Genomic DNA, 14617 nt, shown 5'->3' with positions numbered 1-14617 from the left:
GATTTGTGTGTCTGCAGAGAATCTCATTGCGAATAGTAGAAGAGGAAGACAGGAGGATCATGCTTGGAAGGACTCCATTACCACACCTGCAGCTGCTTACAAATATTGATGCTTGGAATTTATTAGCACAGACAAGTCCACATAATTCTTCTAACTAATGAAGATAACTGGTTCTACAAGTACAAGGATTCCTAAGCTACAACACAACGCTGTCTATTTATAGTGGACATGAAATATGGGCTTTACAAATGGGATATTTATATGGCAAGAAAATCAGAACACATACAAAAAAAGAAAAGCAATAAAACCAAGAATATCAGATATAATTAACCAAACAGGAAAAACGCAATATGCTCAAATACCTCAACCCCCCAAATATTACATGGAAGGGCTGAAGTATGTCAAAGTTTTTAATTGCTCAAGTACCTCTTTAAGGCTAACTCATGCCTCTAAGGCTATGTTCACACTGCGTATGTTTCCGGCCGTAGTGCGAACCGCGAATATACGCACGTAGTTTTGAGGTTGATGCGTTCGCTTGAAAGTAGACGATATACGCCCGCACAATGCACACTATGTATGAGCTTACGGCCGGATCGTATACGGCGCCGTGAAAAATGAACAAGACCATTGTTTGAGGACGGAAATGTTGAAACTCACGGCCGTGGATTTCCATGCGGTCCCGTACGGAGTACTTATTTCAGCCAAATTGAACCTGATTTTTCGATCCAAAAGGTTCTGTGTGGTTTACGGGACTGGGCGAAGATTTCCAAGTAACTGACCTGCCTCAGATCGCTTCGAAACAAGCTAGGGAAGCATAACTGTACTACGGGCGTATGTTCGCGGTTCGTACACATCCGGCTGCATGTCTATTTTTCTCACACCCGTAGTTTCATTCGCACATGTATGGCGGCGTACGAAATGCGGCCGGACTCATACGCAGTGTGAACATAGCCTAATATTATACCTTAATATGGTTATATATGATAAGAGTGGTCTTGTTTAACCTATTACTTTTCTTAATCCAGAAGAAGGCACCTTATAACCAATATTACGTAGTATCTAGTGTTCCATTAGAAAAATCAGAATGTAGTTTAAAACTTCCTTTATGAGACATGTGATATGTAAAATAACACCACCTAAACCTAAGGCCTAAGATTCCGATGCAAGTAGTATTTGCACTAAATTTCTGGTCTTTGAGAATTGATACAAACTTCTATTGTTGTTCCCTTCCATGCATTGATACTTGGCATGCCAAAAAATGTATATAAAGTGTAGAAGAATATTGACTCTTCTTGCCCTACATAAAACCAACAAGCAATGGTTTAAACAATTTGGCTGTGTAGGGACACAAGGGCTACTTATCCAGCCTGATCTATAGCTCTCCAATGGAGTGAAGCAACAGTAATTCATACTCAAGTGTTTGCATCCTGTCCTGCCAACACCACAGCACATGGTTATGCATCTCACTTGAGCTGTAATTTATACATGTATAAAGAGACACCCAGACTGATTTACATACACATGGAGTACAATCTGCTTTAATAACATAAGTCAGCCTAGTACTGTACATTATGTACATTCCAACCCTATTTATTGTATGACACATTTGTCTTCATACACAGGATACAAAACATTGGAAACTGTGGGGGTTTAATCTCATAGTATTTCTCACCCAGATGAGCATGTGTTTATGTCAGTTGTATATCTATGTTGTCTCCCAGCTTCTTGCGTTGTTGTCTACTTCCGTATATCTATCAGATAATTGCACATTCCTTCCTGCAGCTTATTCTTGTCTGGAGGGCTTAGCATTTTGTACAAGCATGCTTCCAGATGTGATAACATGACATCTATCTACAATTGCAAAAGGAAGCATATTTCTTTATATGCAATGTTTGCTCTTTAGATTCTTGCTGAGTATTATGTTTTTTTGGCAATCATATTTACGTACAGTACGTACTATTTCCGCTCTCATTGTTGGAAAGGCCATGGCGTGTTGAATGGTTTAGTAAATGTCTTTGTGCATAGACAATAATTCCAAATTGTTTGTGCCAGTTTATTGATAGAGTCGGCAGGGCCTGATACAGAGATCGGCGGGGGATACAGAGGTTGGACTCCTCACAATCTCCTACTTTTCTCCTATCCTGTGACTAGTGGAAGTACATTTTTCCTGAAGTACCCCTTTAATAAGGTTGAAAAGGGACAAGTTCATCAAGTTCAACCTACAAAAACTCTACTGTGCTGAAGGCAAAAACCCTGACAGTTGCCCCATCACAGGGAGAAAAATTCCTTCCCAACTTCAATGGCAATCAACACAAATCCCTGAATCAGCGTTCTATCACATAAAATCTGGAGACCATAACTTGAAATATTATATAGTATGCATTATAAATAGTTTAACATTTTATATGTAAGGAATCTAAGGATGGTATCATCCTTTCCCACTGACCTGGTCAATAGGCTAAAAGAACTCCTTTATTGAATGAACATTTCTGATCTTTATTATGCCTAACCTATTTACTAAGATTACTAGGATTGCCAACATTATATACTACCCTAAATGGACCAGCAGATGGGTTCCACTGGGATTATGTTATTGTGTCATTGAGGCAATAATAATAACCATTTTCTCTCTTGGGGCCTATTATCCCAAAAACCAATTCTTGTCCCTATACAAGGATGAAGATGCATAGGGGACACAGAGAAGTTTGTAAGTATGGAATAATCCTGGAATAAGAATAATTCTCATTTGCACATGGAGCCAAGATAGATAGATAGATAGATAGATAGCTCTCAGCATATTTTGTAGAGGGGGTGGTCAGCACATTGAACCATACTTGATTATGTGCATGTTATATGTATGGTTTTTAGTGTTTTCAAATGTCTGTATTTTCTAGTTGTGCTAAATAAAATTTGCTTGTATATTTTTTTAAGTGTTTTTTTTTAGGGTGCAGCCTGTTATTTCTAGGTTCCCCTTTTTGTTTCAGATACTATGTTGTTTAAACCTAGGGGCTTGCACTAAGCCCTTTTTCTGATAGTGGTGCCCGCAGGGGTTCTCAATAGATAGATAGATAGATAGATAGATAGATAGATAGATAGATAGATAGAGTGAGTGGTCCAAAAGTAGGTGGACAGTATGTGTAATAGGGTTATGAAGGGGGAGATTTATCAAACATGGTGTAAAGTGAAACTGGCTCAGTTGCCCCTAGCAACCAATCAGATTTCACCTCTTATTTTACAGTTGGTGGGGAATAAAAAATGGAATCTGATTGGTTGCTAAGGGCAACTGAGCCAGTTTTACTTTGCACCATGTTTGATAAATCTCCCCCTTCAAAACCCTATTACACATACTGTCCACCTACTTTTGGACCACCCTGTATATGCTTTGTGGGGCTCCAGACTTCTGCAGGTGTATGATAAATGCTTAAAAACTTTTTATTTGAGGATTTCCATATTTATCTCTGATTCATTTTATGAGCATCTAAAAATTTTATGTTACCTGGCAAATGCTTCTGGTATGGAAAAGTACACTCCATACACTCTAGGAATAGATAGTAAAATAGAACAATGTGCACTGTGGATTAGGCAATGTTATTATATTCCACATGGTTGCTGAGATCACACAGTACACACATCCAGTTTTGCTGAGGTCATTGTGAAGTACACTCAGTAACAGGAAGAGTTGCTGATGTCATTACTAAGCTTTCAAGATAACCAGATGTACAATCATTGACAAAAAATAACGCACCAAGAATGAGTTGTTATATGTGAGGATGATATTTGTAAGTGAATAGGAACAAATTCAATACAGCAACAACATATAGGAACAATATAGGAACAAAAATATATGTTTATTGGGGAAACTTGTGCAACTTAAAGGAGGCTTTAGTATTCCTTTGTCCACTTCTAGCCTGGAAACAAGACACATGGAGACATACAGGTTCTGCATGGCATCCTGGGGCACATTTGCCTAGATAGCAGGCAGTCAAAATGACCCTCCTGCTTCTCTCATTGCAATGATGCGCCCTCTCACAATGTTTGTCAACTGGGCAAAATGTCTTTAAATGCATTGTAGAGGCATGTCACAGTCAATGATCTGTGAACAAGAGGTACACCACACAAAAGTAGCCTCTGAGAGCCTTTTTTATAGGGCAGAGGGAGAAAGAGCTTGTAAGTTTTAAGTTTTGCAGCAATCTGATAATTCTATATGAATGCATTATTTATTTTGGTTAATAAGTATAATGGTAATAAAATTCCACAGTTAAAAAAATAGTAACATAAAGGTGAAGGTCAATTCTTAATACAATGAGGAACACAAAAGAAACTCTCTGTGCACAGGACATACATGTAGGCAGTGGTATTAAGGGTATTGTGCAGACCATACGAAACCAACCAGTCATAAAGGATCAATTAATTTACCACCCAGGTCTATCAACTTCTTACCAGCTAATATTGGTATCTTACGTCCATACACTATTCTTGTTAGGAAAAATATCGCCTTATTAAAAGGATATAAATACAGAGTAACTGGGATGAATATATATATTACTGTATTGCTTAGGAAAAGTCCTGTTACCCTGTGAATTTATTTGTGCACGATAACTGAGAAAGGGTTTCCCTAGGGTTTCTCTCTAGGAGGAAGGATAGTGAGGAGATGCATAAAAAGAATCAGGCTGTGTGGTCAGAGCAGACAAGCCTTTAAGGAAATGTAGGGCAAGGATTTTTCAATTCTGGCTTCAGGCCTGGCTTAGCACCCCAGCAGCTCAAGTCCTGCTTATTTTTGAGGATCTGTACCTTCAGTCGGGAATTACAGTGTCTATGGTTAGCGCACCAAGTAACTATGAAATGCAATGGATTGTGACTGACTAGAGAGGAATTTTAAGCTAAGCAATTGCCTGTCTGCATTTAAGATGCCTGACTACTGGAATTAGAAAGAAAGAAACAGATTAGAATTTTAGGAAACCTGCTCCAGCAGCAGCAAATGCCTGAAGGGAACTTTGTAAAGACTGTGCGCTTCCATCTTTAAGTTCATCTGTTTGCCAAAGTAATAACTACTGTGCGTTCTTCTGTTATAAGTCAGTCCATGTGTAACATACACACAGAGAGTGCCCCGTGGGAACTACTACCACTATCCTATCCAAGTACAAACTCTTCTCACTGTGCCAGCCCAAGGAGGGTCTGGTGGCAAGGCTGTAGCCGCCCACTACAACCACTTTAAACCCTACTTTGACTAGACTATGACTAAAATTGAGTACTACAACCTCTATCTTTCCAGCTATCCCACTGAGCTTCCACACCACACGCTCCCCCTAGATTGTAGCAGTCATATAATACACAGGTCATGAAACTGGAGACTTTATATTGTATAATGATGAGTAAGCAGAATCTGAGAAACCATTACAAGTACATTAGGAAACAAGCAGAACTTCTACTTTTACTGACAAATGATCACAAATCATTGGAATAAATTCAGAGGTCACTTAATACAGGGGCTAAGATTACAGCATGATGCAGAGTTTTGGATTTATTGCTACCTTGTATGTGCCTATCATTACAATATTACTGAATAAAGACAACCATTCCAAAACAAGCAAATCTTTTAATGATAAGTCCTAGGATTTAGCTGGTAATTTGCATTCCAAATAACCGTCATGTTCACAGCACAGAGATGACAAAATAACCATTGTTAATCACTATTCTATTTCTCTACACTTCCCTGTGCTGAATAAATAAATAAATCACCCAAGCCATAGCTATCTCTTTCATAGGCAAAATAATAATTACAAGGCTTTTATTTCCTGTTATTGAAGCTGCATAGAAGTCTTAAAGGGGTTGTCCAGTTTAAAGCTTTTTTCTTCCTTTCTGTTCCTTTCCCAAAGTTATACATACCACCCATGTGCTTCCAGTTCCAGTCTGGTCATTTTCCCTTACTTTGACCACCTCTACAGCTGCATAGGAAGTTCTGTAGTTCTAAAGATTTCTATGACTGTTGTCACAATACATGTTACTGTCCTCCATTTTGTGCCAATACATCACAGAACGTGTCATAGCACGTTTGTTACTCAGTGTCACATGTTCTTTTTTAGCCATTGACTGTGCTCTTCAGGATCTTTATCACATGGTCCCTCAGAGCCAATAGAATCACAGAAATCGACCCTGCTGCCTAATAGTGCAGTGTTCTGTGGAGAAGAAATGGACTGTGTGTGCTCTATGGAAGGAGAGAACAGTGACCACTACTCCCCCCATCATCTCCCCTCATCCAGCAGAGCTTGTATATACATGCAGTGACATCACTGGAGCTCAGTGGCAGTCATATACATGCAGGGACATCACTAGAGCTCAGTGGCAGTCATATACATGCAGGGACATCACTGGAGCTCAGTGGCAGACATATACATGCAGGGACATCAGTGGACCTCAGTGGCAGTCATATACATGCAGGGACATCACTGGAGCTAAGTGGCAGTCATATACATGCAGGGACATGACTGGAGCTCAGTGGCAGTCATTTACATGCAGGGACATGACTGGAGCTCAGTGGCAGTCATATACATGCAGGGACATGACTGGAGCTCAGTGGCAGTCATATACATGCAGGGACATCACTGGAGCTCAGTGGCAGTCAAATACATGCAGGGACATCACTGGAGCTCAGTGGCAGTCATATACATGCAGGGACATCACTGGAGCTCAGTGGCAGTCATATACATGCAGGGACATCACTGGTGCTCAGTGGCAGTCATATACATGCAGGGACGTCACTGGTGCTCAGTGGCAGTCATATACATGCAGGGACGTCACTGGACCTCAGTGGCAGTCATATACATGCAGGGACATCACTGGACCTCAGTGGCAGTCATATACATGCAGGGACATCACTGGAGCTCAGTGGCAGTCATATACATGCAGGGACATCACTGGAGCTCAGTGGCAGTCATATACATGCAGGGACATCACTGGAGCTCAGTGGCAGTCATTTACATGCAGGGACATCACTGGAGCTCAGTGGCCCTTAAAAACATGCAGGGACATCACTGGAGCTCAGTGGCAGTCATATACATGCAGGGACATCACTGGAGCTCAGTGGCAGTCAAATACATGCAGGGACATCACTGGAGCTCAGTGGCAGTCAAATACATGCAGGGACATCACTGGACCTCAGTGGCAGTCATATACATGCAGGGACATCACTGAACCTCAGTGGCAGTCATATACATGCAGGGACATCACTGGATCTCAGTGGCAGTCATATACATGCAGGGACATCACTGGACCTCAGTGGCAGTCATATACATGCAGGGACATCACTGGAGCTCAGCGGCCCTCAAATACATGCAGGGACGTCACTGGAGCTCAGTGGCAGTCATATACATGCAGGGACATCACTGGAGCTCAGCGGCAGTCATATACATGCAGGGACATCACTGGAGCTTAGTGGCCTTCAAATACATGCATGCAGGGACGTCACTGAAGCTCAGTGGCAGTCATATACATGCAGGGACATCACTGGAGCTCAGTGGCAGTCATATACATGCAGGGACACCACTGGAGCTCAGTGGCAGTCATATACATGCAGGGACATCACTGGACTTCATTGGCAGTCATATACATGCAGGGACATCACTGGAGCTCAGCGGCAGTCATATACATGCAGGGACATCACTGGAGCTCAGTGGCTTTCATATACATGCAGGGAAATCACTGGACCTCAGTGGCAGTCATATACATGCAGGGACATCACTGGTGCTCAGTGGCAGTCATATACATGCAGGGACATCACTGGAGCTCAGTGGCAGTCATATACATGCAGGGACATCACTGGTGCTCAGTGGCAGTCATACATGCAGGGACATCACTGGAGCTCAGTGGCAGTCATACATGCAGGGACATCACTGGAGCTCAGTGGCAGTCATATACATGCAGGGACATCACTGGAGCTCAGTGGCAGTCATATACATGCAGGGACATTACTGGAGCTCAGTCAGCTCTTCTCCATAGATAGTGTACTTATACAATGCAGATTGCTGACTGTCTGTGGTGGCTGCCTCTATCATGTTACAGCAGAGGCAGCAGCATCTGGGGATATGGGGAGGAATCATATGGGGAAATGATGGCTGGGTGTGGTGTTATTGTGGTTCTTACTTTAGATAGGCTAGTGGTCACTGGGGGAGGGAGGGAATGTGGGAGCTATTACAAGCAGTAGGCTCCGGCACACAGGGAATGCTGGTCTATGTAGTTTAGAAGGTCCCTTGCTCAAACGATCCAAACCAGAAATCAAAGAAAAGATGGGTGAAAGAAAAAACGTCCACAGCTGCCCCAAAACGATCACAGCAGAAATTGCTAGGGGGACTTGGGTAAGCTAGAACTACTAAGTCTGCTATTTTTTTTTTAATTATTTTGCATAAAGTTGAACACCCTTTTTAAGTTAAATAAAAGATTTTTTAATATGCAAGTGTATGGTTAAAGCAATAGCGTTAATCAGTAAAGGAATTTTTTTTGGCTCAGAGCTTTTGGCTTTTCACCTGAAAGATCCATGGCATTCTTACACTACATAGACAGCTAATGGACTTCAATGTCAGTTATGTAATGCTTTATTTCCTTTGTGGAGAACATTTGCTGCCAGGTATCCCAACCTCCAAGGACCATTATGAGATACCTTAAATTACCAAGGAATAAAAAATACCTTTAGTCTGCCTTAGAATCTTAAAAAATGCCAATAAAAATGTCATGGCGTTTTTTTTTTTGTTTTTTTTTGTCCACCAGCAGACAGATGTTGACTGGAGGACAATGGAATTTTATACTTCCATTACACACATGGCCTTATACACATGGAGTTTTTTTGGTGTGGGTTTTTCAGGATCTGTGGCATTTTTCACAAAACGCAGCAAGCTGAGGGTGTGGCTTTTTTTTTACCATAGATTTCAGTGGGAATTGTTCTGGCTGTCTTAAAAATGCTATTGCTGTGCTTATGGTTTTTTTCTTGTGTTTTTGTCACCTTTTGTGGTCCAGCAACTAGGTCAAGTAATGGCAGAGGGAAAAAAACGCCACAAAAAATACCAGAAAAATTGAAAATTAATGGGTGTGAGAAGTGTATCCCGCTTCCAACAAATATTCTGTGCTGCCCCAGACATATGGCTACACATTAAAGTTATTACAGGTAATATATTACAAAGATAATGGTGCTGAGTCATTGCTTATTAGCTATCAGGACTTTCTGTACAACCTCTTTGAAATCACTAAATGTCTCAATTAATGTTATAATATCTAATAAAACTTCCTTGAATAATGCAGATTACAGGCTATTGTTTCCTCTTTGAAGGGTTTAGTCACAAGGACAGATGAGACGTCCGGAACCTGAAGTGCTTTACTTATCTGGCTGTGTGCTTCTGAATAACCTGTATAATGCAAATGTCATGGGGGATACTTACTATGTAACATACATCAAGATTTTCCTGGCGATGAGTGGCTTCCAGACATTCCTGAAACTACTTACACCAGAACAAACACTGGGTCAGATTTACTAGATTTGTCTAATTCTTAGACAGTGAAAACTGATGCCGATTCTGGCGCTTTTACAATAATAAATCTGGGCCGCTGTGTTACTGATTTAAATCTTGGTCTGGTGTAGCGATTCTCATCCTGTGGCACTACAACTCCCATCAAGCCATTACAACAGCTGGAAAGCCAGTAGTTGGGTTCAAAATATACTTAGGACCCCCGTGCTTTGGGCGTATTATGGCTGCATTTTTGTGTCAGTAATAGGGCCACAAGTCCTGGTCTCATTGGAGGTCAGGCTAGGTCTGGCCAGGACTTGCGGCCGTAACATGCTCATTTGTGAGGGCCTTGAGGCCGTATTTACACGTGGCCCTTTTTTTAAAAAAGCTGTAAATGAGCAAAAATACAGACCAGTAAATAATGCAGGGATTTCAGCAAGTAATAGGTGATAAAATGATTATATAAAAATGAGCATGGCCTACTTGTGTTTTACAGAAAATAAAATTGGCTAATCCCTGTGACCTCATCTTTTTCCTATGGAAAAAAAAAACATGTTCAAAGAGCAAGAAGACTAAGGGGCATTACTTTATTATCCATGCATGGCTGGTAGATGTGATAGATTATCTTTGTGGTTATTAATGTTTGCTGAATATACAATGTCAACAGAAATTTCTGTTACTGCAAATACATGTGTCTCTGGTGTAGATATCTGGTGTACAGGACAACAAAGACACTCTAGGTGCATTCACAATCGGCAGATTTGTTGCAGAAATGTCTTTGTCCCATTTATCTGAATGTGTGCACGTGTGTGCGTATGTGTGTGTGTGTGTGTGTGTGTGTGTGTCTGTGTACGTGTGTGTGTGGCAAATTTAGGGGGAGATTTGCCAAAGGGTGTAAAATATAAACTGGTGTAAACTTCTTATAGCAACCAATCACAGCTCAGCTTTCAGCTCTTGTAAAATAAAAGCTGAGCTGTGATTGGTTGCTATGCACACTTTAGACTAGTTTATATTTTACACCCATTAATGTATCTAGGTCTATAGGGGAGATTTATCAAACTGGTGTAAAGTAAAATTGCCTTTGTTGCCCTTAGCAACCAATCAGATTCCACTTTTAATTCCTCACAGACTCTTTGAAAAATGAAAGGTGAAATCTGATTGGTTGCTAGGGGCAACTAAGACAAATCTTCTTTACACCAATTTGATAAATCTCCTGCTATGTATTTACTGTCAAAATATTCTCATTTAAAGGGTTTGTTCACCTAAAAAAATGTCTTTCAAATCAACTGGTGGCGGAAAGGGCTAGAGATTTGCAATTTACTTCTATTAAAAAATCTCAAGTATTATAGTACTTATCAGCTACTGCATGTCCTGCAGGAAGTGGTTTATTCTTTCCAGTCTTACCCAATTTTCTCTAATGCTACCTCTGTCTGTAAAAACCTCTTCTGCTCTCCAGACTGGAAAAAATACCACTTCCTGCAGGACATACAGCAGCCAATACATACTGGAAAACATAACATTTTTAATAGAAGTAAATTACAAATCTCTGGCTCTTTCTGGCACCAGTTGATTTCAAAGAATTGTTCTTGCTGAGCTACCCCTTTACCCCTTTACATTTTTTTTTTCGAGCTGATGCGTGTAAATGCAGCCTAACAGCTACTTTGTACACCTACACTGTAGGAAACCTGGTTTAACTTTTGGCATTTTACAAAGATTTCTGGTTCTGCTGTTTTTAGAGGCAGTTCTACTTTCACAATTGAATGACACTTCCCTTTGAAAACACTATGCTGCTGTCTTGGCTCTTATCCAGCCTGCTGTTCCAAGTGAAGCATGTTAGTTTAGCAACAATTGCAAATATGAGCTTACTATAATGCAAATATAGGTGATGCATATGTAAATGGTGGTATTTTACATAGTATCATTCGTCTATAGTTTGACTAGATTGCTGTGTTAGTGCCTTCCTAATAGTGTCCCTTTCAACACCCCCTGGATCCAAATTTATTTGGAAGGTCCTCACTAAAAACAGAAAATCTGACGTAAAAATCTGACCTATACTATATGGGTATAAGACTTAGAGAAGCTGAAAGGCTGACATTCATTGTCTAGTTCTCCAGCTGCTAAAATCCCAGCTGTTAGGGCACTAACATCTCAACAATGACATATACAGGAAATACTGTATATAGAGCAAAACTAGACTAGCATCTGGGGAGCAAGCAGCAATGGATCTCAAAGGGACATATACAACTACTATGTACTTACTCTCATCTACCAGGCAACTACACATCTCAGCAGTGTCTACTGGGAGGGCTTCTATGGGAAATATACTAGTGTATACTGCTCTCCATTTAATGAATCTTGTGTGTCTGATGTACTCTGAGAGGGAATCTATTGCTTCTCACCTAGGCACTACAAGTCTCATCAATGGACTCCACAGGAAGTCTGTAAGTACTTTCCTGTGGAGCTACATGTCTAGGCATTGAACTCCAAGAGACAATATACAAATACCTGAGCAAGCACAAGTCTTGGTAGAAAACTCTGAGACGCAATCTATAACTATAATCTATAACCTGAGGAACCACAAGTGTCAGCAACTCCAAGAGGAAATCTATAGCTACTTAACTCTGACAGTGTGTATACAGCTCTTCTTCCTCTAAAGAACTACAACTCTCAGAAACTGACGGAATATAGAGCTCTTCATATTCAAAGGAACTACAAGTCTTAGTAATGAACTCGATCAAGGAATATACTATACAAATCTCTTTATCTTCTAAGGAACTACTAGTCTGAGTAATGAACTCGAAATCTATTGCTACTTGTAATGAAATCTGAGAATTAATCTATCGTTTTTAACCAGAGGTCTCAGTAATGATGTCTATAAAGCAATCTATAGCTATTCACCTGTTGATCTACAAGCCTCAGAAATTGGCTTGGAAAGCAAATATGCTATAACAGTCTGTATCTTAGAAGGAACATCAAGGCTCAACAATTAATCTATGTATGAAATCTAAAGCTAAGTAACTTTGTGGAACTACAAGTCCCAGTCATGACTCTAAAAGGTATCCATATTAAGTGGTCATATCTTTACATTGTAGAAACTACAGTTCTCCACAATAATACCCAAGAATCCACAGTTATCTACCTGGTGTGGAACCACAAGTCCCAGTTTTGGCAATCTGGGGTATAAACATCAACCTGCTAAGGACACACTGAGAAAGAAGGAATCTGTAGTTTTGTTCTGCTGACAAACTACAACTCTCAGCAAGCAACCCTTTGTAGGAATATGGCAGTGCACATGTGGATGGACTACAACTCTCAGCAACCAACCCTTTGTAGGAATATAGCAATACACATGTGGATGGACTACAACTCTCACAAGCAACCCTTTGTAGGAATATGGCAGTACACATGTGGATGGACTACAACTCTCACAACCAACCCTTTGTAGGAATATGGCAATACACATGTGGATGGACTACAACTCTCAGCAAGCAGTTCTTTGTAGGAATATGGCAGAGCACATATAGATGAACTAAAACTCTCAGCAAGCAACTCTTTGTAGGAATATGGCAGTACACATGTGGATGGACTACAACTCTCACAACCAACCCTTTGTAGGAATATAGCAATACACATGTGGATGGACTACAACTCTCACAACCAACCCTTTGTAGGAATATGGCAATACACATGTGGATGGACTACAACTCTCAGCAAGCAGTTCTTTGTAGGAATATGGCAGAGCACATATAGATGAACTAAAACTCTCAGCAAGCAACCCTTTGTAGGAATATGGCAGTGCACATATAGATGGACTACAACTCTCAGCAAGCAACCCTTTGTAGGAATATGGCAGGACACATGAGGATGGACTACAACTCTCAGCAGTGCACTCTGAACCCCCAGCATTCCCTCCGTCCTATAAGCACAGTACAGGGATTGCTCTTTACTATGATCGCTGTCAGCCGTTTTCTCTATAAACTCTGCAGGAGTGCGATCCCTTGCGTTATATTACTCCCTACAGGACAGTCTGTACATGGCCATATACACACACAGTTAACTTACCGCAGCTCCCTTGTTCAAAAGTTCCTCCACCATGGCTCTGCCAATTCCCTGGGCAGCTCCAGTGACCAGTGCCACCTTCCCATTGGCATACATGCTGTCTGCAGATCTGTGTGATGAAGTGCCTGAGGCTGCAGTCCTGCCTTGTGCTGTCACCTCCTCCCCAGCTGGATGAATGTGCTTGTCCTCCCTTCTCTGCTGGAGTCTACAGTGTTATCTCCCTGCTTTCCTTCCCTTCAATCCTTTGACCAAGGGGGAGGGAACAAGAGCTGAATGTACTTCTAGGTAACTGTGCTGCTTTCACACCTCCTTCCTTACCTGTCCTTAACTCTTTTCTTGCCAGAAGGTAAGCTGATAGCTAGACTGACTCCCATATCTATGTTACAGACTGAGCTCTGCTACATCTATGTATGTACACAGCACATACTCACTTTTCAGTCTAACAACTTCCCCATTTATTGCTCTCATATCCCTTTTCCCCTTGCTGCTATTTTTACTGTCTTTTATGTTCTTCCCTCTGTGAATCAACTCCCATTTATTTTTATCTCCTTGTGTGTTTTTCATGTCTCAAATAATGAATTCAGTAGTGACAGCCAGAGGAAAATCAGGCCAACTCTTCTATCCATAGCAGATAATAGAGAGCCAATACAATGCACACAGAGCAGTCCCAGAGATTCCTCAGAACAATCATTTATAAAGTCAGGCAGCCTGCTCAGCCAAATTACTGAGAGGCTTTATCCTCCCCAGTCACTAAGCACTGTAATATCCTGAGATCACTGCAGCTACTGCTGAAGTCTTCAAAGAGGGAGCTCTCTTCTCTACAGACTACAGTCATGTGGAGCTAGGAGGGGGTATACTAGTAACAGTATTACTGTCCCATAAATTCATATATCCAGTCGTATCAAGTGACTGAAATATTCATATAACTTGCAGGGTTCTGTTAAATTTTGCATACTCTACAGATTCACAAGAAGACATGGGGCTCTTTGAGTACCCTAACCCCCATGGCAGACTGGGGTCCACTGAATGATCTGAAGAGTGACTGGAGAGAACACAAAATTCCCTCT

The 14617-nt window shown here is 41.0% G+C and overlaps 1 protein-coding gene across 1 annotated transcript in view; it reads right to left on the bottom strand.

Moving 5' to 3' along the window:
* The window catches only part of HPGD (15-hydroxyprostaglandin dehydrogenase), a 48285-nt gene extending 34477 nt beyond the window's left edge, over positions 1–13808 (bottom strand). Inside the window, exon 1 of the mRNA XM_069977802.1 lies at positions 13554–13808. Coding sequence (XP_069833903.1) covers positions 13554–13646 — 93 coding nt within the window. The 5' untranslated portion in view covers positions 13647–13808. The remainder of the gene's footprint in view (positions 1–13553) is intronic.
* Positions 13809–14617: the final 809 nt, after the last annotated feature.

This window comes from Dendropsophus ebraccatus, chromosome 7 (assembly GCF_027789765.1).
Source record: "Dendropsophus ebraccatus isolate aDenEbr1 chromosome 7, aDenEbr1.pat, whole genome shotgun sequence".
Taxonomy (NCBI): domain Eukaryota; kingdom Metazoa; phylum Chordata; class Amphibia; order Anura; family Hylidae; genus Dendropsophus; species Dendropsophus ebraccatus.
Note: the sequence above shows the minus strand (reverse complement) of the source record. Positions and strands in the feature narration are given on the sequence as shown.